General features: G+C 33.8%; 3 protein-coding genes across 3 annotated transcripts; all 3 read right to left on the bottom strand.

Moving 5' to 3' along the window:
* Positions 1 to 1,393: 1,393 nt before the first annotated feature.
* On the bottom strand, positions 1,394 to 5,475 carry LOC11407187 (pre-mRNA-splicing factor 38). Its single transcript, XM_003591140.4, has 6 exons — positions 5,069 to 5,475; positions 4,855 to 4,976; positions 4,670 to 4,760; positions 3,968 to 4,082; positions 3,807 to 3,877; positions 1,394 to 2,216 (listed from the first exon to the last, which is right to left on the bottom strand). Exons 1-6 carry the CDS (start codon positions 5,356 to 5,358, stop codon positions 1,748 to 1,750), a joined length of 1,158 nt encoding a protein of 385 aa, XP_003591188.1. The 5' UTR covers positions 5,359 to 5,475; the 3' UTR covers positions 1,394 to 1,747.
* A 4,212-nt stretch (positions 5,476 to 9,687) lies between these two features.
* LOC11405937 (topless-related protein 3) lies at positions 9,688 to 19,214 on the bottom strand. The gene is made up of 25 exons (XM_003591138.4): positions 18,836 to 19,214; positions 17,013 to 17,192; positions 16,801 to 16,914; positions 16,477 to 16,635; positions 16,028 to 16,202; positions 15,787 to 15,916; positions 15,492 to 15,607; positions 15,217 to 15,349; positions 15,003 to 15,112; positions 14,777 to 14,846; positions 14,631 to 14,704; positions 14,464 to 14,559; positions 14,289 to 14,381; positions 13,724 to 13,851; positions 13,388 to 13,622; positions 13,129 to 13,296; positions 12,936 to 13,019; positions 12,293 to 12,442; positions 12,093 to 12,203; positions 11,703 to 11,882; positions 11,492 to 11,620; positions 11,294 to 11,389; positions 10,566 to 10,748; positions 10,302 to 10,477; positions 9,688 to 9,904 (listed from the first exon to the last, which is right to left on the bottom strand). The coding sequence occupies exons 1-25, from the start codon at positions 18,913 to 18,915 to the stop codon at positions 9,688 to 9,690; spliced, it is 3,387 nt and encodes a 1,128-aa protein (XP_003591186.2). The 5' UTR covers positions 18,916 to 19,214.
* A 4,870-nt stretch (positions 19,215 to 24,084) lies between these two features.
* Positions 24,085 to 27,812, bottom strand: LOC11407499 (probable protein phosphatase 2C 73). The gene is made up of 6 exons (XM_003591137.4): positions 27,571 to 27,812; positions 26,394 to 26,685; positions 25,511 to 25,819; positions 25,167 to 25,284; positions 24,838 to 25,061; positions 24,085 to 24,474 (listed from the first exon to the last, which is right to left on the bottom strand). Exons 2-6 carry the CDS (start codon positions 26,628 to 26,630, stop codon positions 24,304 to 24,306), a joined length of 1,059 nt encoding a protein of 352 aa, XP_003591185.1. The 5' UTR covers positions 26,631 to 26,685; positions 27,571 to 27,812; the 3' UTR covers positions 24,085 to 24,303.
* Positions 27,813 to 27,851: the final 39 nt, after the last annotated feature.

The following is a 27,851-nucleotide window of genomic DNA, read 5'->3' as shown; positions in this document are numbered from 1 at the left end:
CGTGTTTTTCCTTATTACACAGCATTTACCCTAAAAAATGGGTCATTTCAAGATAAAATTCAAAAGGGGTCAAATAAAAGAAAGAATGTCTATTTTCCCTTAAAGAAATAATGTATGTGCATGAATTGAAAACGTTTATAATTTTTTTTGTGACTGAAATGAAGATATATTTATACCATATTTTATTGGCAAATAATTTTCCCTACATAAGTTAATCACCTACTATATGGTGAAACCTTTTCACGATGGAAGTTGAAGTTTTTTCATACATCCAACACCTATGTTTTCTGCTACACGTCCACGTCCACGTCCCCACTTGTCCAGTATGTTGGAAGTTGAATTTTGTACCCCACTTACCTCATATTCTTCCCCACTCGATCACAATAACTATAGAAACTGCTACCTCGTACGTCTTCTTTTCTTTTGTAAAGACAAGATTGAAGAAGTTTAGTGGTAGTAGAGCATAATTGTTTTCAACGCCATAGTTCCCATGAAAGGTCATCCAAAGTTGAGGATTAATGTGTCAAGGGTACCAGTGTCCATAATGATGCAAAGGAAGTTTCATTTCCAAGTCAAAGACAAAGACATTGCTAGTGACAGCGAAGAGGGAAGCATAAGGACTAAGCCAAAGACATCACTTGGCTCAGTCTTCTCTAGTGTCCTTGGAAAAAAGAGATATTCACTTCCATCCAAAGTGAAGAAAAATGGAAAAGAGAAGCATAATAAGGCTGCATTTTCAAATGAATTTCAACCAAAACCAGTTGTAGGAGCATTATCTCAGCTTCTTTTACTTGAGCAAGCACTGGAGCAAGATGAAGGAAGGCATAGCAGAATGGATAAGCAACGTCTGAAAATTTTATTGGGCTTTCTAGAGAAGAAGAAAGGGTTGAATAATTTCATTACAGCCAAATGGAGGGCAAGTAAAAAGGATTTTCATGGTGTTGTCACCAGCTTTAGAAAAGTTAGGAGGAAGGTTAGTTCATGGCGATTCGTTAGGATTCCATCCAAATTAGTGGTCATTCGCCTCAAGTTGAAGATGATAAAGTCTTTCATGAAAAAGAAAGTGACAGTGAATTTTGAACACGAAGATGATGACAGAGAACTGTGCAAAAAAAGGATTCTTATGGGACAAAGATGCAAGCCATTGTGTTCTCTAAGTCCATACTACCTGGGTTATGAAACAGACAGGCTTCTGTTACCAGGAGCCATTGTTTTTGAAAAATGATTATCGTTTAGAAATATTTCTCATTTTTTGCATAGGTTCCCTTCTGTACTTTTTAATTAGGTATTGCTTAATCATAAAAAAAAAATTCTATTTTTTTATTCTTCTTTTTTCTATTTTTTATTCTTCTTTTTAGTTATTTTCTATTCTGTATTCTGAAGAAAATATTCGCTTTATATTTCACCATTCATATTGCAAGAGCAATGCCACAACGTTTCTCTTTTCCATCAGGGTACTAATAGACTCAGGCCATTACATCAATTGAACACACTAGTTGTCAGTACAGGATTTGTATGATATAGATAAAGGCAATCAAAACAAAGCTATGGAGTATTAACAACCAAGCTCATACCGCTGCAGCAACACAAGTACATACTTGTATGACAAACTATTCCTGTTGAGTTGACAATTGCCGCTCAGGGCAGTACAAAAACTGAAAGTGCGTCAAGCGTCACAAACCTTGAGGTAACATGCTATTGCCTAGTCTTTTGTAACCCAGTCCAAATTCAAGCCATACAGTTTAGATCACATCTTAAGTGGTTTCAAACCCAGTGATGCTCGTATCCTGTTTGCTTCTGCAATCTCTGGATCTGGATGGTCGGTCCCGTCATCCTTCTTTTCCTTCTTTTCTTTCTTTTCCTTCTTCTTCTTTGGCTCACCATCCTCAGCTCCATCTCTTCTTGGACTTACGCTACTTCGAGCATGTCTCTTTCTGTAGTCCCCACCATCATGATCCTTGCGATCCCTGCTTCTACTTCGACTCCTTGAGTAGCTCCTCCTCCTACCACGGTCACGATCTCTGTCTCTCCTCTCGCGCTCCCTACCTTCTCTCTCACGACCATAATCCTTTTCTTCCCTCAGACGATATCGGTCTCTGTCCCTCTCCCTATCTCTGTCCCTTTCCTTTTCCCTATCTCTGTCCCGATCTCTATCTCGGCCACGTCCTCGCTCTCTGTCATAATCTCTATCATATTCTCTGTCATAGTCACGATCCCTATGAAAAGGACACCAAAAAAGAAAAAGTTTAGTAAGCTTCATAAGCCAACAAAATTTATCACTAATAACAGCATGTCCATTTTACTCAAAAAAACCACAGACGTTATCCAAACAGTGATGCTATATCACACGAGATCCATATCCACGAAAACCACGACATAGTACATTTCAGTTATCAATATTACTGTTTTAATATTAAAAAGAAACATATATTTGGGTATTTGGTGGAAAACACGGTAGAGGTCGTGTATTCTTGTTATTCTGTTATTCGTTGATTTGCTTTTCGTAGTATAAGGTATTTCCCTCATCCAAAATCACAAGGAGAGAAATTATGACTGATGATAAACAGAACAAGACACCATTGATCTATTTTGTATTTAAAGTACATGATAGCATCAATGATAAAAGGCCCCATCTATAAATCAAAATTTCAAATGCTTTCACCATCAGCACCAACTTTACCACCATTTAGATGTATATGTGCATGCAATGCAGTTCTTAAAGTGACATGTAATAATTGGTCACTTCACCACCACGATGCCTCTCTAACAAAAAACTAAAAACTAGCTCATGTTCAGATATCTCAGTTACATATTTGACGGAATCTTGTACTAACATGCTGATATAGAGGGAAAATACTACAGTGTTTTTATAACTGTTCGAGGACTGCAGGGCAACAAAAGTTTTAGGCTATTTTTTCACACTCTTGTGAAAGTTCAGATTTTCAAGAAAGGGAATCTTATGATATGCTAGGAATCTCTTATGATAATAATCCGCTTCTGAAACGTATTTTAATACCCAAAAGTTGGATAGGATGGCCTTCGCATAAAGATTATATCGCCCCCAATTTTTATGAAATACAGGATGCTCACTAAATGATAAAAATAGAAAGTAATCCGCACTTCGAAAACAGAAGATATTCAAGAAATATATGTATGTGTTTCCTTTTTTAAAGCTTCAGAAGAATTTTTGTCTCTTGCAATATACTTTTGTTTCTGACTAACAAATTATTTTTTGTTAAAGAAAAGTTTTACATCCAACTAAACTCTCCAATGGATGTTCAATATAGTCATAATTCAACCAAGTGGAGAATTCTTCATTTCAACCCAGATTAAAAAAAAATAGGCAATGAGATGATCCAACATTTATTTAATAAAGGAAAATCCAAATCTTCTATAAATAGGATCATGATAACAGGGAACATAAACCAATGCAACATAACTGTTTGATCCATCATACTTCTCAACTGCACACTGTCAGTGCAGAGAAACCTGGCAGGATCATTGAACTTTACTATAGGAAGCAGTTGTATACCACAAATGGCTCTTTATGCCGTAGTGGAAATAGATGTATAACTTTTTTAAGATATACATACATAGTGTGTGTGTGTGTGTGTGAGCAGGGCTCTGTGCAAGTTTAAAAACAGCTTCCAACATAGACCCAAAAGATACACTCATGCACAACAGAGTCAACTACAACCCAAAAAGCAAATAAAAAGAAGTACCAGGATAGCTATTTAAATGACAGGATTCGTATCTACATCAATTCATATGAAGTAACAGCACATTTACAGGGAGAGAACTCTGACCTGTGTCTATGACTATCACGTCTTCTATCCCTATCTCTTTCCCTTGCAGGGCTTCGCCCACGATTATAATCCTATAAACCATTCAACAATCAAACCAGAACATCAGAATCACATTCATATAAAAAGAGATGAAAAGTAGATTGCTTAAGAAAGGAAAGCACCTTCTCAGGCTCCTCAGCAGGCTGTTCATTATCCTCATTTTCCTCTTCCTCCTCAAAATCCTCTTCAAGTGCACTTTGTCTAGGTTCTAAGGCACCAAGAGATTCAAGAGTCCACCTGCCAAAAACAAATGACAAAAACTAAGCTCCTTCACACCAGAAAAATATGAAACTGTAAACTAATCATGCAAGGGAGTATAGAGAAGCAAGACTAAGATATAATTACAGGAAGCATATATTTCACCTACTACTCAAAATTCTACAAAGAAAACAAAAGACAAAGAAACCTATCATGCAAAGCAGAGTATACACCAACACTAACCAAGCCTTATCCCACTAAGTGGGGCTGGCTACGTGAATTTAAACGACGCCATAGTGTTCTATCAAAAATCATGTGTTTCTCCAACTCATTGATCTCTATGTGTTTCTCCAACTCATTGATCTCTAGATCTTCTTGATAGTTTCACTAATAGTATTTCTAGGTCTTCCCCTACCTCTAGTGATTTGACACCCCTCCATCTGATTTACTCTCCTTACCGCAACATCCACAAGTTTTCTCTCTACATGCCCAAACCACTGAAGTCTAGTTTCTACTATCTTTTCTACTATAGGTGCTACCCCAACTCTAGATCTAATGTTGGTACCGAGCAAGCAAAATAAAAACTTTAAAACTAAACATTCCAATGGAGAGAAAAAAAAGAATACCTTTTCTTAATACGGGGCATAGCAATATCACAGGAATAATCAGTTGTAAGAAGTTCATCAATAACCTCATCAACATGTGTCAAAGCAAACTCTGAAAAATCAATTAAGTCATAAATAATTACATTGCAAATACAATACAAAAATCAACCATAACTTTGACAACACAAGAACATTCAATAACTTACGTCCATCCGGTAATTTCCGCCGCAGTTTCCTATAATCATTATACAACGGCTCCAGATAATGGTACACATCCGTATCAGATCCAGTAAGACGCAAATAAAATGCACCCAGTATCCTCACATACCTGCATTTTTCAAAAAATATTATTTTTTCTACAAATTAGATTAATTTTGATAAACCCAGAATTAAAATCTGAAACTAAAAAGAGGGAATTACTTGTAATCATCGTTTTTGATGAATTCGATGACGATTTCTTTCTCGGGTTGAATCTGAAGCATTTTCATGACGAGGCACATGAAGGGAGTGGGTTTGCGGTTGCCACCGTAAGTTCCGCCGAGGTGGTCGAGCTCCATGGCTTTGTCGACTAGGGTTTCTGCTGTTAAGCCGAAGCATTGTTCTTTCCAATAAGTGTGCTGATAGATCTTTGAGCGGAGAATTTTTTCAACAAGGTTTTGAGGGTTTGTGCCTCGAATACTCTTCGCTGCTGGATCAGTGCGATTTGCCATGGTCGTGAATCGTGATGAATTGGATGATAGAGTTTGATTTTGAAAACCCTAATCCTCTCCAATTGGGGAGGGAGTAGCACAAAGCTGCACGAGTCCAAAACGATTTAGGGCCAGTTTCAAATAGTTTTAGTTTCCAAAACTAAAAAATTCAAAACAGTTCTCAAAAATGTAATTTTAAAAAATAATTTAACAAAAAATTCAAGTTTTTAAAAACTGAAAAAGAATTTTTGAGAAGTGTTGTTTTCGATTTTATAAAAATAAAATACTCCACTAAATAATAATAATAAAGTATTTAGACACGTGTTTTTCAAGATTTAAACTACACAATCAGGTATGATAAATTTTTTATTTTTTTCCGTGAGCATAGTTCAGTTGGCAGGGACATGCGTTGTTATATGCAGGGTCAGGTTCAAACCCCGGATACCCCACTTATTCACCTTAAAAAATGATGAATTCTAACCACTAAACTGTCTGACAAAAAAATATATTTTTTTAGATAAACCATGTACGATAAATATTTAGACACACTCATCAAATACAGGAAATAAAAGAAGATAAAATTAAACATTGTTGATTGATGTTATTTTTGTTTTAAAATTTTCAATTTAATGCAAATGTACCCAAATATCTATCATTTATGGTGCGTTTGTTTCAAATTATATTCATAGATTCCTGAGAATAAAATTATAGAAATATACATGCATATGTTTGTTACAAGTTTATTAAATTTTATTCCCGACATAAAATCTTTTTGGGAATAGAAAAAATTTCCCAAAAAAAAGGTTGAGAATAAAAGTTCTCACGAAGATATGAATAAATTCATATGTAATTACCTTTTTTTTTTTAAGGAATATATAATTACCTATTATAATCCATATTTTTAACGTTCTTTGGAATATTATAATATTAACCAAACATCTTTTTTCTAAATATCTAAGAATAAAATTCACATATTTATATTCCAATGAATGTTAATCATAAAAATAAATTTGATAAACTTGAAACAAACACATCCTTATTGGTTGTGTCCATAGAAGAGTTTTTCGTGTTTCAATTTATTTACTTTAAAAGTTTATATTAAGTAATTCTTCTTTATCCTTAATAAAAAGTCATGTAACATATTTAGAGGCTAAAATTGCAGAAATTTCTTTTGAGAGTAAAGAGAGTGAAAATGTTGATGGAAAATTTTACGTGACTAAAATGCTAACGGAAAATTTTAAAAGAATTAAAAATGTCATTGTTTTTTTTTTTTTGGAGAGAAAAAGAAAATGTCATTGTTTTGGTAAGAATTAGAAGTGAAACTTTTGTATATTTATAGGGATGATTAACTTGATTCAATTACTCAGTCGGTGTTCTCTGTTTCATCAACCACAAACTGAGTCAATCTTACATATACATTCTTCATACTAAGCTCTCTCAACCAGTCAATGGCCATCAAAAGTCATAGTCCACACCAATACAAACCCTGCAGAGGGGTTGGATCCAAAACATTTTGCCCTCTGCTCAAACGTTGGGTTCACACTAGGGACACGTCGCACAAACTCAACAACAGAGCACGAGTCATAAGAATTATGCTCTTTACCCAAACGGTTTTGCCCATTCTCAAAGTAAATGTCCAAAATGCCCCTATGCATGTTAACTCACGCAGCTTGAGTTAAGTCAGGCAAAAAAAAAAACACAAAAATCCAGCGTGAGTTAACTCACCCTGGTTGCTTCATCCTGCTGCCAAAACACAAACAACCTCCACGCAGGAGCATACCCAATATCAAAAACACTCCGACCCAAAAAACAATATGGTACTAACAATCTACTGATGAACACTATTTTGTGAAAATTGTTCATATTTGACTTTTAATTATGAATTGATAAAAGTTGCTTGCTGAAAGATTAATTAAAGGCACAAAACACAAGAAATGAACTAAAAATATTGTCAATGAAAGGGTGTGCCAAAAAGAAACGAAAATTATGTATTGGGATTAATTTTGACAATGATTTGAGTTGAAAATGAGAATTTGATTTTGAATTGGTGTTTAGGCTGATTCGTGGTTTCAAACAAGAATTGGAATGGAGAGTTTAGGGACGCCACACTTTCTAATCCTAGAAAATGATAAGTCTATGGAATGAAGATCACCACAAGAAAGGATTCTTGATATGATCAATACAAGGTCCAATCCAGAACCTAAAGAGCAATTACTCACTTTTTTTTAACAAAAATTAACTTGTCTTTTATTCAATTTTCGTGTCCTATATATAGGTAGGAGGGACACTTGCTGAATTACAAAGAAAAATGCAAATAACTCTTAGGATTCCTTCATCCAAATTAATCTATCATTATTTCCTATGGCTGAAGTAAATTAACATGAATACAAGAAATGGTTACAAGACAAATCAATGAATGAGGGTGGCTGGTCTTGATGATCATGATGATGGACGTGAATTTGATGATGATGGTGGTTTCATATGCTGAAATGAAATGCCTTCATTGTCTCATTGAAGTCTTGTCCCTTTCCTCTTCAATTCTTGCATTCTTCCCTCCTTCAGATTAAATGCTCTTTAATGCCTTGTTTTTCTTTTGTCTTCAGCATTCCTTTGCACGAAATAAACACACAAAACATTCCATTCAAAGCTTTGGAAGCTTTAAAATGGATTAAACACACAAAATAACCATACTCAGTGTTTTTGGGCCAAAATTGGTCTCTTACACTTTTTATTACAACATAATAAGAACAACTAAATAAAATGGGCAGCAAGAGATGCGCCCCACCCCTCCTCCAATGGTTTGATGCACATGACCATTTTATCCTCCATGCTTTCTAGTGTATGTTTGGACTAAGACTTTTGCCACCAATTGAGTTAGGGCCTCCTTAACTTTCTTGGTTCTCGACCTTGTCATTGGTCCTCCTAGCCCTTGAATTGAAGCACTTGTGTCATGGACAACCATGCCTTCATCACCTACCAACCCATAAAGAATAAAGCCACAAATGCATGCACCAAGCAATAACAGAAGGCAAGCACATGCCAGCAACACCAAACCGCAAGAAAATATACAATTGTTAAGTTGGATGAAACAAAACCAGCGTGAGAGTTAACTCACGCTGGGTTTCAGTGTTTTTTCGGTGTGACTTTAGTCACGTAGCGTGAGTTAACTCACGTTGCCATTTACACTAGCGTGAATTAACATACGTAGGAGCATTTCAGACATTTACTTTGGAAATGAGCAAAACCGTTTAGATAAAGAGCATAATTCGAGTCATAATGCAATGCAAGCAATCTTTACAGACTGTTTTTTTAATGGCAATCTTTAAAAACTGTTAAAACAACAACTAGTAACAGAAGATTAATGGAACACAAAAATAGAAATAAAAATAAAAACAATGGACACGATCAATCTTTGTTAACGCAGTTCAACAATGGTGCCTATCTCTGCGACTGTAGAGCAGCTATAGCTCAGTTTGTATTTACTCTGATGAATTAAGGTTTCAATTTTACCAACAACATATATAGTACCACTACTATGATTCAGCTTACAATATTATCCCTGAACTGTACCACGAGGTCCTTATATATATATATGAGCCATACTCAACACAAACTCACCAGAAAAGTTCCTAGCCTTTGAGCGGACCTTTAACAAATGATAATTTTATATTTGTACTGATGCCCAATCTTATCTTGTCTATCAATTCATATATTACCTATTATGAGTAAAAAATCATTTCATCTACTATAATATTTCCATTTATAGAGTTCGTATCTTTACTAACTCTTTATTACAGTATGTCATAAGATAAATGAGGTCATCAACAAAGGGGGTTGAAAGAGAGACTTCACTGCCCAGTAAAAGGGAGATTAGTCCTCAACAAAATAGAGGAGTATATCTTGTAAACAGTTATAAATGAGGTCATCAACAAAGGGGGTTGAAAGAGAGACTTCACTGCCCATTAAAAGGGAGATTAGTCCTCAACAAAATAGAGGAGTATATCTTGTACCAATAACAGTTACCAAAGAAATATAAACATTGAGTATTCAATTTTAGGGTGGAACCCTTTCTGACATATATTTTCAATTATGACAAATTGACAACAGATTTTATACATACATACCATAATGAGAGGGTGTTGGCATCACCAATTGTTAGCAATAAATGATAACATTACAATGAAATAAACATAATTTGGGCTAACTAGAATAAATTTAAGGTATACAGGAGGGCATATGTCCAATGACCTGATTTGGATGAGGGACAAATTGGTGAATCAAAACCTAAAAACCTAGGCTGATAAAATTACAAACAGAAAGAACTATGTTATATAATAAGTACAACGATTCTTATCGTTGGGCCTGATCCGCTGTGTGGTTGCTAGTTGTAGATGGTGATGGGGCCTTACCATTCATGATTCCGTTGTCCATAGGTGGAGACGATCCCCACTTACCCTCAGATTCACTGGGTTCTATCACTTTGACAGACCCATCACTCAACCCAACAGCAAATTGGTTAGGTTCTAGTGGATGAGCCGCAATCACAAGAGGATACACAGCTTGGCTTCTGCAATACACAACAACACAAGCAAGTGTCAAACTCCTAAACACAAATTTTGCTGAAAATCTATCACGAGAAAACCCCTTAACACACTAACAAAATTTCACACATTTTTCTTTTTCAGATCCGTGCAAGAGTACACTATTTTTACAAGTTACAAATATCAAACCATATCTCATCCTAATCTTAAGGAGGGATGTTTACTATTCACAAAAAAAACATAGTATAATCTAGATGGTTTTTAAATTAAAATTACTAATACCTTATTGATATCCAGAAACTGGTACGGCAACCAATAAATATCTTGTATTTTACATAGATTTATTTTTTCCGAACCTTGAAGAAAATGTATTAACATTTATTCCAAAGACTAAAGAGTGCAATCAACTAAGCTGGAACTTACCTACTTAAAGCGGCTGACGACAAGCATATTGGTGGTGCAATACGACATCTTAACCTCAAGCTATCAGCATCGAAAACCCCAATGTTTGCATCACAAAATGAAGCATATATTAACTGACTGTTGCAGGAATATGCTGCATATGATATGGGAGCAGACAGAGCATCTTGGGGAATCCACTGCAGCAAAAATAAATTATGAGCATATCTCAGTTTCAATCTTGTCACCACCAGCAGTTCTCTCTGAATACAGAAAGAAACCTCATACCTGCCGAATGCGTTCCATCTTGGAGCCATCATATATTGCCAATTGAGTTTCATGGACTACCAATAAGCGAATTTGGTCAGAATGGAACTGAACACGTGTATCACCAACTGGTGACTTTCCCGCAGGTAGTTGAATTGGAATTGATTTTCTTTTCTCCCATGTATCAATGCTCCACACACACATCTGTACAACATGCAGAATTCTTAAAACAAAAAAGGCAAAAACATTGAGCACTTGAAAGCAACATTTCCTATTGGGAGACTAATGCAATTGATAAAAGCTGTAGAAGCACAAATATTTGGGATAGGCGGATACTTCAACTCTAGCACCCAATTGAAGAAAACAATATAGCCAAACAAAAACCTACGAATAAATAAGTGCAGCAATCTAGCTACTCAAGAGTGCATCCACAAACTCTTCAACCTTTTCTCAAATAATCAAAGAAATCCTTATTGGATGGACATCTTGATGTAAATAAACAGACAAAAAAAGAAGAAGCATCGAGTCGAAGCAGAACACAAAAATTAGAAATGATTCAGAACTACAAGCAATAGTCTTCAAATTGAAAATTATATTTAGCAAAAGAAGGATGATTACAAACGATGGAAAGTAGGATGACCAACAAAACGATCTCCAAAACAAATTATTACGCGCCAAACTGATTTACATAAAATATTTTCCATGCAACTCAGAATTTTTTAACAAAGGAGAATGTCTAAAAGACTTACTTGAGCATCAGCGCCGGATGAAACCAGGATGTTAAGATTGGTTGAAAAGGCTAAACCAGTAATTCGTCTCTGGTGACCCTTCAATTTTGATTTCACCTGGAAAATACCACCAAAAGCAGGAAAAAGGTGTTTGTGTGAGTTAAATTTAGAATAATAATGTAAATCTTAAAGTAAAAATTAACAACAGTGGGTAATCACCTCATCCACTCTGACATTATAGATGTGAATGGTTGAATCCTCCATCCCAATGGATATAATGTTGTTATCCTGAGGATGGAAAGCTAGGAAAGTAGATGCAGGAGGTGGTGGCATGAATGTTGTCATTACCTATAAAAAAAAAGTAAATTATAAGTAACCAATGAACTTAGCTGCTGAATAAAATATCAGGGTACATATCGGGAGTACACACCTTGAATGTCATCATGTTAAATAGTGAAACTTTTCCACCACAGGCAGACATAACATAAGAGTCATTTTTTGAGAGTGCAATGCAAGGGACTGCTTCTTCAAGGTTGACGCCCGCGATATCGTTAGTCATAAGAAGACCACTGTTGGGTTGCCAACGTTGTGGAACAACACTGGCAGTTGCCTGTAATCACATGAACTTCAGAGTTCTGTTCTCTATTGAAAGGGAAAAGCTAAAGGAAAGTATAAAGAAAATTAGTTCATTGCGAGCCCATTGTTGGGTTGCCAACGTTGTGGAACAACACTGGCAGTTGCCTGTAATCACATGAACTTCAGAGTTCTGTTCTCTAATGAACGGGTAAATACGTAAACTAGTTTATTTGCTTAAGACTACCTTCCCAGTGGGATTTTGTTCATTGCGAGCCCATTTCCAAAGCTTCTGGACACCATTTGAACCAAGGGCCAAAATACCAACAGCAGAATTTGTATATAAAAGCCGTACAACCTATATATGAATCAGAACATTAAAGCAGAGAAGAATACAAAGTTTGCAATAGAATTATAGCAATCTCATAAATTCAACAGTCAACAGACCTTGCTGAAAGAGTCTGTGGTGTCAGGCATGGTCACTGAGCGACATTGGACAGGATCCAAAATTTCAGTCAATTGCCATGATTTAGTTCTATCCGTTGCATCTTCCACTCTTGATTTCTCTACACTTCGACTCATGGGATCAACTCCATTCTTGATTGAAAAAGTCAAAACCATTCCATATGTTACAGACAAGTATTATGATATGATACAGTACATAATTCATAACTAAAAAGATAAATAATAACAAACGAAGTTGATCCAAAATGGAATACAAACACCAAATTATGAAGTAAAATAGATTCATCTACACCTTTATGGTATGCAAGGGTATTGCACGACAGAATTAAGAAAACTACTCCCTCCGTTTCTAAATATAAGCAAATATTACTTTTTAGGTTCATTCAATTAATGATGTATGTGGTTAATAATATGGACCACATACATCATTAATTGAATGAATCTAAAAAGTAAAATTTGCTTATATTAAAAAACGGAGGGAGTATATAAGAAAGAATAAAAGGATCAAAATAGTCCACATGTTTGCATGCAAGTGTGTGTACTGTGTACAAAAAAATGAATATAATAAGGCCATCATGTTAACATCAGAATAAAGAAGGTGCAATTTACAGGGTCAGGTTCATACAAGAATAGGAGGCGGCCTGACAGGAGAGCTTCTTTCCACTTTACAGTTGACGGGACTAACATTAGCAGTAGAAGAGCCGGATACCTGTATACCATAAACAAAGTTAGTGTACATTTTGATCCAAAAAAAAAAAGTGTACATTATGATCTTAACAGAAGGAATCAACCAGAAGTTTAAAGAACTATATGACTACCTTGATTGAAGTAGATTCAATGGGTGACCTCAATGCTTCAAATGCTGGAGTTTCAATTGTTCTTAAGGATCTAAGACCAGTAGCATTTGCCATTATCTTGAACCCATTGTCCACAGTAGTAACAGCAAGAATATTTCCCTCCTTATTGAATTTCAAGCGTGGAAGGCCCTGAATAGATTCATACAATCAGATAAGGGATGTTATATAAAGTGTAGTTATACTCCAGAAGATTTCAAGCGGTTAACCATAAAATAATGACCTGCAATCCACCATCAGCATCAGTGCTTGCTAGAAGATTAATATTGTCCATGTCCCAAAACTTCAATTGACCGTCTTCACCCGCAACCAGAAAGCGATTTTGAGTTGTGTCAAACTGCACGACGCCATTAGATTTCTTTCTAAATCCATTGTACGTTCTCTTAATGGCTCCTTCGCTTTCATTCCATTCAACAAGGAAAGACTCTCCATCTTTACTTGTCCCACAAGAAAACAATCTGGGAAAGATGGGGAAAATACATGGTAAGGCATGATAAGACACTTTAACAAAATAAACATGCCACCTAACGAAAGAATTACTCGTCAAAATCTAACCTACCTACTTCCGTCGGCACTGTAAAGCATTGTAGTACACCAATGACCAGGAGCATCATAGTCGACCCTAGAACCCATGTTATCGTATAACCAGGCCTTTATTTTCCCATCAATGGCTGTTGAAAATATGAACTGCAAAGTAACATTAACAACATTTAGTGCATGCGTTTGCATGTCTGTACATATAGTATGCAAGAAGATGAACAGTACATATGCTTATGCAAAAGGGCCAATATATGTGTTGTGTTGTAATAAGGGATGGGAGCTGTAATTTTCTATAACTGCAATAATTGAAAGCCACCTTTATGAATATAATACAAAAATAACTGCATACACATTAGCTCATAAATTACTATCTGTTGTTCTTGTTTTGTTGGTGCCTTGAGTATTTCCTATACCTGTTATGTTCCGTGGTTTATTTCAACCGGTATTTACACTCTTAATTTTGGTACTTAAGCTGCGTCTTATAAAGATCTAACAAATTATAGTGAGGGAAATCTACATCTAACCTTCTATAGATAAGACATTGAAATTTCTGAGGGCCTCAATATTGATATCTACTTTATTACCTGAATGTTCTCTTTGTGATGAGGACAGATTGAATATACAGGCGCATCATGCCCCTCAAAGGTAAATAGTCTTCGTCCATTTGCATCCCACACCTATCAAGACATAAGAGTTTCATCTTCGGAAAAATAGATAATTTTTGTTTAACCCAAAATTGAAACAAGTAGATTTATGCACCTTTATCAACTTATCATCACCACAAGTTACAATGCACAGCTGTTTATTTGGAAGAGCAAATGACAAATCATTCACACCACCAACATGGGCATCAACCTGCAACAACAAAGAAATGTAAATCAAACTGCAATCAAAATTTTGACTATTTCTTCTGAGAAGAATGTCACCTCTATTCGCTGGGCTAGCTCATTTGACCCGGTGTAGGCATATAAATGAATCAGATGTTTAGTAAATGCAACACCTGAAGCAAAGCAATCAGTTAGATATTCACCCAAAAGCTTAAATATGGTTTCAGAAACATGAAGTTACATACCCACAAAATTTCCATCAGGGCTCCATGTGACACGACTGACAGAAATAGGTGCATCCTTGACTGCAGCTGCCTGCAAATTTCTGAACTATAAATTCCAAAGGTTTTGATTTTTCAAGCATCAAGACTAATGGCCAAACATAATATTATAGTGGCCATTATAGCTTACACTAGTTCAGATTGACAACAGAAGATGCGGTAGAACAAGAAATATTGCACTATATGAAACCTGAAATGGTAATGAGCATGCCGACACATCCCATATCTTGAACGGCTTTGAGACCAACCTTTCTCGTAAACTGAGTTCCCAGAGGGTTATTTCACCATTACTAGAGCCAACTGCTCATTTTAAATATACAACAATAGAAGGAAAAAAAGTTACATTTCTGTTTATCTTTTAGCAACTGAGATATTACACGTGACAAAATCATGATAAACAATACCAAGAAGTAGGGTGTGGTGCGAAGGATGAAAATCCAAGCTTGTCACAGAGGATCCTTGATGCAAAGTCATAGCCACTGTTCTTGGGAGATCATCCAGTGACCAAGAGGCTTGTCGAGCCACGGGATAGGAAACCTGAAATTACATAAATGAACCATAGTTATATGAGTCACCAACCATTACAAAGTCTGAAATAACAAAGATTACTAGGCATCAAGAAATATGTGAAGCCACATACATGATACATCTTAATTGAACAGAAATTAATCAAAATTACCTCCTCAACAGAATGACCTGGACGAAGCCTTTTCATTAACTGTTCATGATCAGTGTTCTGATAGTCAACAATCCCAGGAGTTGCCGGAGGAGTCCTAGGACGTTTCAAGATAGATACTGTTTGAAAAAGTACAAGGAGAGTGTTTAAGTTGTGATATACTCTTATATTATTGAATATGTGAAATAGCACATCAGGAAAATATTCTCCTTGCCACTAAGACATGAAATTACATTTGCAGCTGTAACTATCTTTTGTTATAAAAAAAAAAGGATGATAGAGCAACTGCTAATTTGACCTTGATTCTGAGGGACCGGCATGGTTGACGATGTGACAACAGCTGCTTGAACAGATGATGAAGCTGAGGCATTGGCCATCCAACCAGCCAAAGCATTAGCATTTGCAGTTGCAACATTAGGAGGGAAGGGCTATAAAAAAATAATAATAATTTATCAATTAATCATCAAGACAGTAGCCATTAGATTATTAATCAATTGAAAACATAAGTAACCAGTTGATTGAAATGCAAGGTGTCGTACACCATGAGCTCCAAGTGAAGTATAAGCAACAGGCTTTGCAACTGCAGAAATTGGAAGATTGACAGGTGTAGGTGCCAGTGGACCATTAGAAGGTGAACAAGTGTGGTCTATAAATAAAGTCTTTATATCTGGGTTTGGCCTTGGGTTTTTACAAAGCTGGTGCTGCCAGTTCAGACTGCAATGATAAAGGGAGACCGATAGATTAATTGATAAAAAAGGAGAAGGCAAGGCAAAACAAACTAATAATCCGAGTTTATAATAATATAGGTGCAGGAAATTTTTTGAATTCTTCTTGCAAAGTACTGAATATGTTAGTTATACACTTCCAGGATGAAAAAGCCACGTGATTTGCTTTTCATTTTCCTCAGAATGGCCGGCCCACCACGAAAAGTGTGATCCCAAAAAAAAAAGAAAACCAGTAGAAGGCTTTAACTTGCTTAATCACATACCTCTGATTGATTAAAGTTCTTAGTCTTGACGACTTGAGTGTCGGGAAGGCAAGCTTATCACGGAAAAGAGGATTTGCCTCTATGAGTTTTTTTAGTTCGATCAACATAATACTTCGAGCAGTTTTGGTGTCACCATACTTGGACAGCTGCTCGTTCTCCCTATCATATGAAATAAAATACAGGTCAGTTGGCATGCTTACCACTTAATTAGTCTGAGCTGTGAATCAAAGGCTATTTGAGATATGAATCAGATGTAGATTCTCATCCACCCACCAGATGAAACGAGGCACCGACAAACATTAGATTACATACTATAGATATTACCTGAAATTATTAAGAATTAACAGCTGGGTGATTTCTTTGTATAGTTCCTCATTAAAGGTCGAGAACACTTTTAAATCACCAACTAATATCTCTACAGCCTTTGGTTTGTCTTGCCTAAAATTTTCAAAAACACAAGAGAATAAGATGATTAGTTTTTTAACGAGCACAAATTCATTTAGAAAAAGAACTCAAAAGGACACAGTTCCATATACCGGTCAAGTGCTTCCAGATATTTCTGCTTCCTAATTTCAAAGAATATTTTCATTGAGTATCTATTATCATCAACTTTGGTAAACCCTGCTAAATACTTTTCAACTTCTTCCCATTCACCAGCCTGCACTTTTTCCTCAAAGTACTTCATGTTGAAAAAGAACCCTGATTCTTTCTCGAGCCTGCATACATATAAGAGGCGTTTAAAAGAGTGAAACTGAAAGTCAAGCAGATACCTAAAGACAATAAACAACTGCTAAAAGAAAAGATAACCCTCATCCAGAGGTCAATTTATTTTATTATTAAGTTCCAATTTTGTAGTAAGGATATTATATAACTTAGAATGAGCTTGATTTGCGGAAATATGAAGGACTAAATACCACAAATCTAATTGTTCCGAGTTTGATTTTAAAAACAGTTATGGAACAAGAAAAAATTAACTTTGAAGCATAGAAAAAGGCCTTAAAATATGTTGTTCAATAAACCATGCCATCCAAAAATATAAAATAGCACAACTTTTCCGTCCTCTTCTTCATGGTTCTCTTTTGCATCCTTTATTTCCCTTTTCAAGCCTATTTATGTTGTGTAACATAGCACACAATACCAAAAGTTGGGTTCTAACTCAATTACATACACTATATTGTTCTGGTTGTGATGTCCCTCGAGGTGCATCAATAGTACCCTAAGTCTTTATGGACAAGAAGTGCTTGACATAGTCGAATGGCCCCAATTCTCCTATAAACCAATTAATTTTTTTCTTCTGAAAAACCTATAAACCAACTAAACCCCTTGTTTTAGTACCATGGTATGCCAAAGCTCCATGTGAAGGCCCCATAAATCTAAGGCCTGCCAAATTAAGATCCACTAATTTAAACATAAACAAGTTACTAAGATCGAGCTAGGAGTGACCACCCACACGTGAAAACTTTGGTGCCATGATAGGAAAACAAATCTATGAGAGAGTGGGGACAAATATGATCATAAAATGAGACAAATATTTGTTCGGGTGCTTAGCTCACAGCTTAAAGCTATTTGTCCCTTCCCAAACGTGCGCTTAGCAGTGATTAAACTGCTGCCCTTGGCCCACAACTCGGTGCTGCTTAACCCACAGAGCCACACCAAAGGGGTCAAAGAAAACATGTTTATTACCAATAAAAAGATTTATCGTTTGTATACTTATGCAATTTATTGTTTTTCTTTTCATTTCAATAAGCGAAGTAACATCATCAGAGAAATGAGCATATATTGTAGGAATGGATACCCTTGCCCAGTTGGCAGGGTGATTCAGTCCGAATACGATTTCAACAGTCAATACACAAGTCAAGTACATAATACTATACAACAAAGCAACGTCGCATTTGGTTCCCTAAGTGCAGCTCAGCTCAGGTGGTAAAATGTTGTGGGAACATTCACATTTGATATGTTGGGCGCAAATTCAAACCCACAATACCCCTCTTCAAACTTAGTGTATGTGATTCTCCCTAAAACACTGTAATTCCGCTATTATTCACATCGAAATTGAAAAAACAGCAATAAAACAAAAAAATTGAAAACACCCATCCTTTTTAAATCATTTCTCTATTTTTTTACTTTTAATTACAAATAACTACAGAAGTATCTTATTTGCTTACATCATGTTTGTTAATTCAAAAAAAAAAAAAAAAACATAAAACAACAATAAAACACGTTTCACTTTAATTCTTACATCTTCTATTCATCTAATCAAACACATAAACATCATTAGCATTTATCAACCAAAACAAAAACCAGATTAGCTTAATTGTAAAAACATGCACAAAAAAAAAAATTAAACAAAAAATCTCACTTGTGCACAGATTCCTTGAACTTCTCCTCATCAAGAAACTGAAGTATGAGAAAAACCAATTCTCTACTCAACGAAGTCATTTTCACACCACAAATCTCGATCTATCAACACCGATCTTCAAATTCCACCAACCACCGACAAATCAGAGTTGATGAAAATTACACAACGAATTCTCTTCTTCCCTCTATTCTTAATTCTCAATTCAAACTTACACAAACTCAAAGAATTACATTACAAAATTACAAAATCAAGGTTCGAATTGAAGAGTTTCGAATTTCTAGGGTTTGTAAAAGTTGAAGATAAGAAAGAGGAAAGAGAAAATGAAGAAGAAATGAAACTCGCTATCCTCGCACGCTCGATTTGTTGTATTGTACTGAAAGAAGGGTTTTGCTTTTTCTACTTAACTATCAGATATAAGTACGTTGAGTTATACGATAAGTGGTATATCTTATCGGTTTGTACGAGTGATAAGTGAAGTAGAGTTATGTTGCGGATTCGAAACTAGAAATTAAAATGTAGTGAATATTCAACACACACGTCCATTTGGCCCCATTTATGTGTTTTTTTCCTTTGCTGTCACTTTCGATGCTTTGAATTGATGTATCTAACTACTCTGCCTCCTACTGTTAAATGTTCTGTCTTTAGTTTCGCGTTTTCTCGTGAGATGTTATTATTTTCGTGAATGAATGTCACGCGCGGGTTGTTTCCTTGTGGGACCCTCATCTCGTGGTCGATTTTTTTCTTTTCTTTTTCCCTTGAGGTTTTTTTTTTTTTTTTGTCTTGCATGTCTTTTGTTTCACAGAATTTTCGTAATCGCTACGTACCTAAATATAAGGAAAATTGAATTTTTAGGTTTATTATATTAACGATGTATGTGGTTTATATTATAGATCATATATATTATTAATTAAATAAATTTAAAAAATAAATTTTGCTTATATTTAGAAACGAGTTTTTAGATGAAATTGATTAAACATGATATTATTAGATGATATTGATTTTTTAGGTTCATTTAATTAATGATGTGGACGTTGATGGTTCAACATGATGTTACACATACATCACTTTATGAATGAACCTAAACAATAAAAACGTCATGTTATTCCGTCCACATTCTTTTTTTCAATACTATCTTCAATGTTATATATGTTAAATCATGATTCTCACACCTTGGAAATAAATTTTGTTTAAAATAGTGAGTTATACATTAATTTCAATTGAAAATAGAGTGTCTATTTTTAAGACTAGATTTGTTCAATTTATCTATTTTTCTTTATCGTTTTTTTATAAGATAGATAAACATTATTGAAAAATTAGTGTAACTTGTTTAAATAAATGTAAATTATTTATGAGTTCCATTATATTCTTTTTGGTCACATTTATAAGTAAAAAATAACTTTTTAAATACATTTAATAATTAACATATACAGTTACATTTATAGGTTAGATACATTAATTATTCAATGTATCTAAAAATTTATTTTTTGCTTATACATGCAAATACTGCATGTTTTTCTTGCAATTGAACCGTGAATGGAGGGTGAATAAATGGAGCAATCTTGGAGTCATTCTTTTTGGTCAATCATTATGTGCTTTGCATTTAGAATAGTTGACAAGATAACTCTCTCACGTCAAAAGCATTTTAGGTTCGATTGCCGAAGTCGTCGATTTATAAGGTAGTTCGACCATGGTAAAAATAAAACATCAAATCGCTTGTTATCAATTCGAATATTGGTTTTATAGCGGATTTAAAGGATCTAAGTTGTGTTGATACATCGAACACAACTCTAAAGAGTTAGAATAAAAAAAAACTTATACATCAAAATTGTGATGTCCTTTATTTTTTGGACCAATCGCTCTTTTGATTTTGGAAAAAAATATCTTTATCAATATACTCTTTCTTCTACACATTTATTGCTACCCCATAACATAATGGAGAATAGCTAATAATTAGGACTCATAACAAAAATCCTTAATCCATTCGTTGGAAAAACTTTTTCCACAGCAAGCACTAATCCTTTTTTAACGTATAATTAGATGTGGTAATCATTCAAATAAAAAATAAAAGCTCGTTGCTTTTTGTTTCCCTATAATTGGAGCATCTAAACATGACCCTTTTTTCTAAGGTATGTTTAACAAGACCTTTAAATAAATTATTCTTATTTTTTTATAACATTCTTTTAGACACGTAAATTGAAAACATTTTAAACAGTTCTTATGGTTGACCCAACATATTACTAGGCCTGATGCAAATATAAAAATATGCATTTTTAAAAGTCCATAATATATATTTTTTTGTTTAAATATGTCTACATAAGTTTGTTAAAACAAATCATTTGAAAAATTAATGTATCAATTATGTTTATTTTTTAATTTTGAATTGACGATAAAGTCAAACTATTCAATTTTTTTTTCGTGCTGAAGGTTTGAATTTGGGTCTTGCATATATTATATATTGTTCAAATGAGCTAAGTTCACAAGGACAAATTATTCCGTCTTTGTTAACACAGTATTAATTTTATATACAATTTTATTAATTTGAATTTTCAAAATAGTATAATATGAGGCCTTTTTCACCGATAATACTAATAATAAAAATTGATCGCCTAAAATAATCGCCTTGGTGAAAATATGGACCGACTTTAGAGACATTCGCACTTGTATTATGTATTTGAACTTCATAACTAAACGGTTTGAATTCGTCAAAGAAGGAAATTCTAAAATATTTTTAACTTAAGAGGTGGTAAAAAGCGAATCAAGTAAACTTGTTTATCAAACTAACAAAACTAAAAGGTTATAACTTATAAGCGGTTTATTGTTTTTTTTAAGGGGAAGTAGTTTAGTGTTGTTACTTAGCAGTTCGTGTGTCAACATGACTTCTAACCCCACTAAGAAATTCACTTGATACTTTTATATAGATTTTATAACTCTTAATTGTTTTTTTCTCAAATAATGCAGTGGTTAGAAATTCATCTTCTAGATGAATAAGTTTAAAATTTGTAATTCGAACTTAAATATTATATATAATAAGTTACTATCAATTAAACTATGTTTACGAGGATTATTCCTCTTAAATATTTATATATAAACGTATTGGCTTAATTGCATGTTTGATCCCTTATGTTTATTTTAGTTTTTAAGTTGGTCTAAAACGTTACTTACATTGAAATAATTTAGTCATTTCCGCGACATGATAACGAGTTTAATAAAAAAAAAAAATTAAAAAATGTTTAAAAACTGATTTTCTAAATAAGTTAAGTTTCATTACCCATATTGTCAACCCGAATCCTTAAACGTTAAGTGACTAGCTTATTCCAACGTGAGTAACGTTTTGGACCAACTTAAAACTTTTAAAATGTAAGGGATCAACTTGAAACTTTTAAAATATAAGAGACCAACTTAAAAACTAAAATAAACATAAGGGATCAAATATGCAATTAAGACAAACGTATTTTATGATTCACATACTTTATGTTTAAAATGTTTTCAATTTACATACTTAAACATTGGAAAACATATAAAACACACCAAATGAGTGAATGACTACTTGTAAAATTTATATCGAATAAAAATAATCGGGAGAGTTGGATATCAAGACTTACTAGAGTAAGAGAAAATATAAAAAACTAAAAAATTGCTAACATAGAAATTTACACGATAATTACCAACTAAGAGGGACGCGTAATTTACTTGGTTGAGTTAAAAGATTAGTGGTTAGAAAGTTAAAGATCAAACGTTTGAGTTTTTTTAATAATTGAGAAAATACCGACATAACAATTAGGATACTAACACTTTTCATTATAAACAAAATAATTACCAATAAATCTATCAGATCGACAACAAAATTTCTTTTCATTCTCATGAACAGGGACGGATGCATGTTACTCTATGTGTAGGCTTGTGCCTACACACAAATTTTAGAAACTTATTTTTTAGTAGTATAATATATCAATATTTGACATTTTGATCACATGATCCACACTTATCATAAATCATTTCTCTCTTAGCCCCACATATATAATCATATATCTCAAATACTTTTAGTTATCGAGTGGGAGATGATTCGTTAAATGATTGTTTAATTATTTATATTGAGAACAATATTTTTATTGATATCGAAAATGTGAAAATCATTCAAAGTTTTCATAAAATGAAAAATCATAATTATTACTATTACAGATTTTTATATATATTGTCCCCACAGCCCACTAATAAAAAATTATGGATCCGTCGCTGCTTTGAATTTTTGTTCATCTTGAAATTGAATTGGAGTTCTTATGAAAAAAAGTTGAATTGTTCTTGTTTTTTTCTAGGGAAAGGTAAATTGTTCTTGGCTAGTGCTCTACGGGAGAAAAACGACACACATTTTGTGGACCTAAACAAACGACAACCTTTCCTTCTATCAACGATCAATGATGCAAAACATTTGCACTTCAAATATCTGCACAAAGATGCTAACATTTGCGACGTGTCAAGACATTAAACCTTTGGAATTTAGGGGTAGATGTGAGCATTTTCCATCATTCTTAATTGAAAACTATTACTATGTCAACAGTCATTTTTCCGGAAAAAAGAAATATAGGTACTCATACATAAATCAAAGCGATAGAAAAATAAATAAATATGCAAAGCGAATATTATAAAAAAATATTATAAAATGGTTGTTTAAATATCATTTTGTTATAAATATTAGTCGATGTCAAAGACATTTTATTATACATATAATTATAACACATTTCTCATTATAAATATTGGTGCAACTCAAAACTTTGATGTAGGAATTGGTCAAATTTAGGTGCAACCTACGTGATGTTTGAAGCTTAATTTTTTAAAGTCTAATCGAGGCTCAAAGGTTTTGTGGTATTTCAAATTCTTAAATTTGATTAAGTTAATAACTTATTGAATAAATCTAAAAAATTAAAATTCTATTTATAATAATAATTGGAGAGAGTATAATTGAAATCAAACTAACCGAGGAACTGATTAACCTATAAATTCCCTTTTTGATCATAATTTTATAAAACACAACTTGATTTTTTTGTTGTGGTGGCCGGAATTTGAACCCTGAACATTGCATATACTATGTATTATCCATATCAACTGAGCTAATTTCACGAGGATCAACTTAGAATTCTTAAAAATAGTGAACAAATTCCCCCTTTTGACCATCATTTTATAAAATACAACGTGGGAATAAAACGGTGGAATTAGGCACCTCTCATTAGAACATAGTAGTAGGTTGGTAGGAGTGAGTAGCAATTAAAAAAACACGAGTAACCATGATTGATTAGGTCAACAAAAAAACATAGACAAAGACACATCACCTTCTAATGAATCAACCTTAATTTGACCAATTTACATCACATTTTTTTAAGAGACCATATTACATGCATTGATCAAACAAAACAAACAAATGGCTTGAACTTGACTAGCCAATTTTACATGATTAAACTATTTTAGTGCAAAGGCTAGGAATGAAAGAATAGACATATGGCTGAAATATCATCCATAGCAATACCTTGCCTCTTGCATTTCCATGCATGCATTGCACACTCCACCAAACGTTTAGATGAACTTGTTCTGTCTTCTGTTGAAGACACAATATCCACTGCTTCTTGATTAGAGATCACATCCCAAACCTATATATCACATGCAAAAACCAATTACATATAAAAATTCAGCAACTTAATCTTTTGATATATATTATTACTAACCGTTTCTATAAGTAACATGACATAACATAATTGCAAGTTTGATTCCCTATTTTTACTATTTCACCAAATTGGATGATTCCGCGTCAGCCGATTCTATGTCAGGTCAGTAAAAAACTTATCACGTCACCACTTTTGGATCTAAAAACGTGAGTGACTAACCGAAAAACTATATTTTTAAAAAAACGGACCAATTATGTGAACGAATAATATCAGAGGACCAGAAGTGCAAGTAAGTTATATAAAAAAAAAAAAATATTGTAACATTTTCAAAGGACAACAGTACTATACCCCATCACTGGCTAGCACAACAAACTGGTCTTTGCTTGTTATATTCCTTTGTGTTACTTCAGGCACTGAAATAAGACCATAATCTTTCATAGAATAGTCACCAAAAGCCCTTGACATGGCTAGTCCCGGAGACTCCTCATTCGGCAACCACACACGGTGCACCCCAGGCTCGTCGTCTAGGCAGAAGACTCGCCCTTGGCAGTCAAGTATTCTCTCTGCTTCCTCTACAGACATTGTATCAAGATACATAAAAATAATGAGATTCTAAGATGTTGTATTAGAGTTAAACATGAACAGAATTATATAGAAAAATAGTGAACATGACTAACGAGGTAAATTGGGCTTGAAATCTATTGTTAGCTGAACTGGAACCAAATTTCCATCATCTGATGTTGTAGCTAAAACAGCACGAGAATCACCAACATTTGCAATCACAATGAGTTCACCCTGTTCATTACAGAATCATGATGAGTTTTGGAGCATGTAAGACTAAATTGAAGCAAAGCAAATAAAAAAAAAGGACTAACTTGAAGACGAGCATTAAGATAAAGACCAAAGATTAATATTTTTGACTTGAGCATATAATGCATTAGTTACTAAAAAATATGAAATTAAATCGTCAGATTTTGCGGATTGAGTTACTGAATTCTATAATTTTCTTTTTATGTTTTACCTGTCTAACAATTGACACTGCCGTCGTTCCACTGAAAAACGAATCAATCTTGTGATTCTGCTCTAGTTCTTGATCGATTGAAGCACATGTCTTCAGGTAAGAATGCTTCCATATATTAAACTGTTGATGTTTTTTGCCTGTCTTTAAATCAATTTCTGGATCAATTGAAGTTTGAGAAAGTGTCTCCTGCCAGTTGCATAGCAAAGCTGATGGCATTGACTCTCTTACTGTTCTTGACACATAGTGACCCCAAGGTCCATGTCCATCAAAAATCCCACAGAAGATCATGTCCTCTTGGCATCCAAATTCCTATAATTAACATCAATAAATTCACTCTCATCAATCATTAATAAAAGAATACTTTCTAATGGTTTTCTCTTTGTACATAAGTGGTTATGTATAAACGGACCTGTTTGGATATTAATTAAGCGCTTATAGCATAAACATTTATGATATAGGTGTTTTTAGTACAACAAAAGATAAAATACAATAACATAATTTTCATATAAGCTAGAAGTTGTTTTCATAAGATATCCTAGAGAGCTTATGAAAATAAGCTGGAAAAAAACTTATGAATATATCATAAGTTGTTTTGCATATGCTCTCCTAAACAATCTCGCAAGTGCTTATGCAGTAGATAAGCTTAAATAAGTCAATCCAAACAGGTTAATAGTTGTTATATGTTTTCATAAACTATTTTGGAAAGCTTCTGGAAATAAGGTGAAAATAACTTATGAAGTTATGAACATGTTATAAGTTGTTTCCATAAGCTCTCCCAAATACTCCTAGAAGGGATTATGCTTAAAGATAAACTCTATTCAGTCAATCCAAGTCCAAACAGACCTTAAAAAGATAATAATTAACATTGAATATTTGAACATACTTCCCACACTATGCAACAATCTTGGTTAACTCCTTTCTTGCCTCTTTTGGAGAAAACCGAGGCAAAGTTGTTTGAACCATCAACATTAATGGTGCCAGAGCTATTGATAAGGGAGTGATTTCTTTTTGCTTCTTTTGCCAATGCTTCAGCAGCTTCTCTCCCACTACATTTACTCCTTCCTTTTTTCATTTTCAATGACTGTGCCAATCCATTGAACATGGATGAAAAATGACCCATCAACTCTCTCTGCACTATCTTGTGCTTCTACTCTAATCAATATATAGTACAAAATCTGAACAATGAAAACAGTACTACAGTTAAACATGATATCACAGGTAAAGATACTACGAAATTCATCTTACAGTCCGATTAAGGAAACGTTTAATCTTTTAGAATTTACTTTACCATTTTTCTTGGTAATAAATATTGAAGAAATCACACAAGTTTTTTTTTTTTTTTTTTTGACAAAAGAAATCACACAAGTTTTGTTATCCTATTACCTACAACCATTGCCTTAAAAACAACATGGTGGCTCATGGTTTACTCGAGTTTATCTACTGACATGAACACTTGCGAAACTGTTTGAGAAAGCTTCAAGAAATATCTTATTACATGTTCATAAGATGTTATCAGCTTATTTTCATAAACCCTCAAGGATAGTTTATGAAAACAGCTTATAACTTAAACTTATATTCTCTCAAAAAAAAAAAAAAAAACTTAAACTTATATGAAAATATCTTGACTTTATTTATTTTTTGTAGTAAAAGTTAAACATAAACACATATATGATTCATACTTATGCTATAAACGCCCAATTAAGTTATTTATACAAACATGGCCAGTCTTAGAAAAACAAATGAATATGTAAAGATTGAGTTACTTTCCAAGTTTTGAAAAGCCCCGGATCAAGGGATATAACAAACTCAAACTCATTCTTAATTGGTAATTAAATTGGGACCCCCCACCCAAAGAAAAATTAACATTTCTTTTTGCCTTACTTTTTCTTAGATTTGATCTTTCATGTCATTTTTATAAATAAAAAAAAAAAAAAATGTATTCAAACCCAAGTTTTGCTACAGAATAAAATAAGAAATTGTACATAGAAACACCAAGAAAAATATCTCAAAACCCCCATGTTACCTAGCAGTTAGCACACGTTTAAACACCATTTTCATACCTTACTATAGATATTGCAGAGAATTGTATGAAGCTCTTGAAAAAGTTGAGAACTTTGCAAGAAGGAACAATAGCAGAACCAAAATCAGACAAAGCAAGATGAAAGTTGTAGAAGAATGGATATCCAATAATGTTGTTTGTTTGGTTCTGGTTTCTTCTTTCTTGAGTTCCCTTTTATCTAGGAAAACAGCTACAAAGACAGTTTTTTCAGTGTACACATTAGATGCAAATAATAGTACTGTAGTACCAATCAGTGCATGTATAAATTTGTATCTTCTCTAC

This window comes from Medicago truncatula, chromosome 1 (assembly GCF_003473485.1).
Source record: "Medicago truncatula cultivar Jemalong A17 chromosome 1, MtrunA17r5.0-ANR, whole genome shotgun sequence".
Classification (NCBI taxonomy): Eukaryota; Viridiplantae; Streptophyta; class Magnoliopsida; order Fabales; family Fabaceae; genus Medicago; species Medicago truncatula.
Note: the sequence above shows the minus strand (reverse complement) of the source record. Positions and strands in the feature narration are given on the sequence as shown.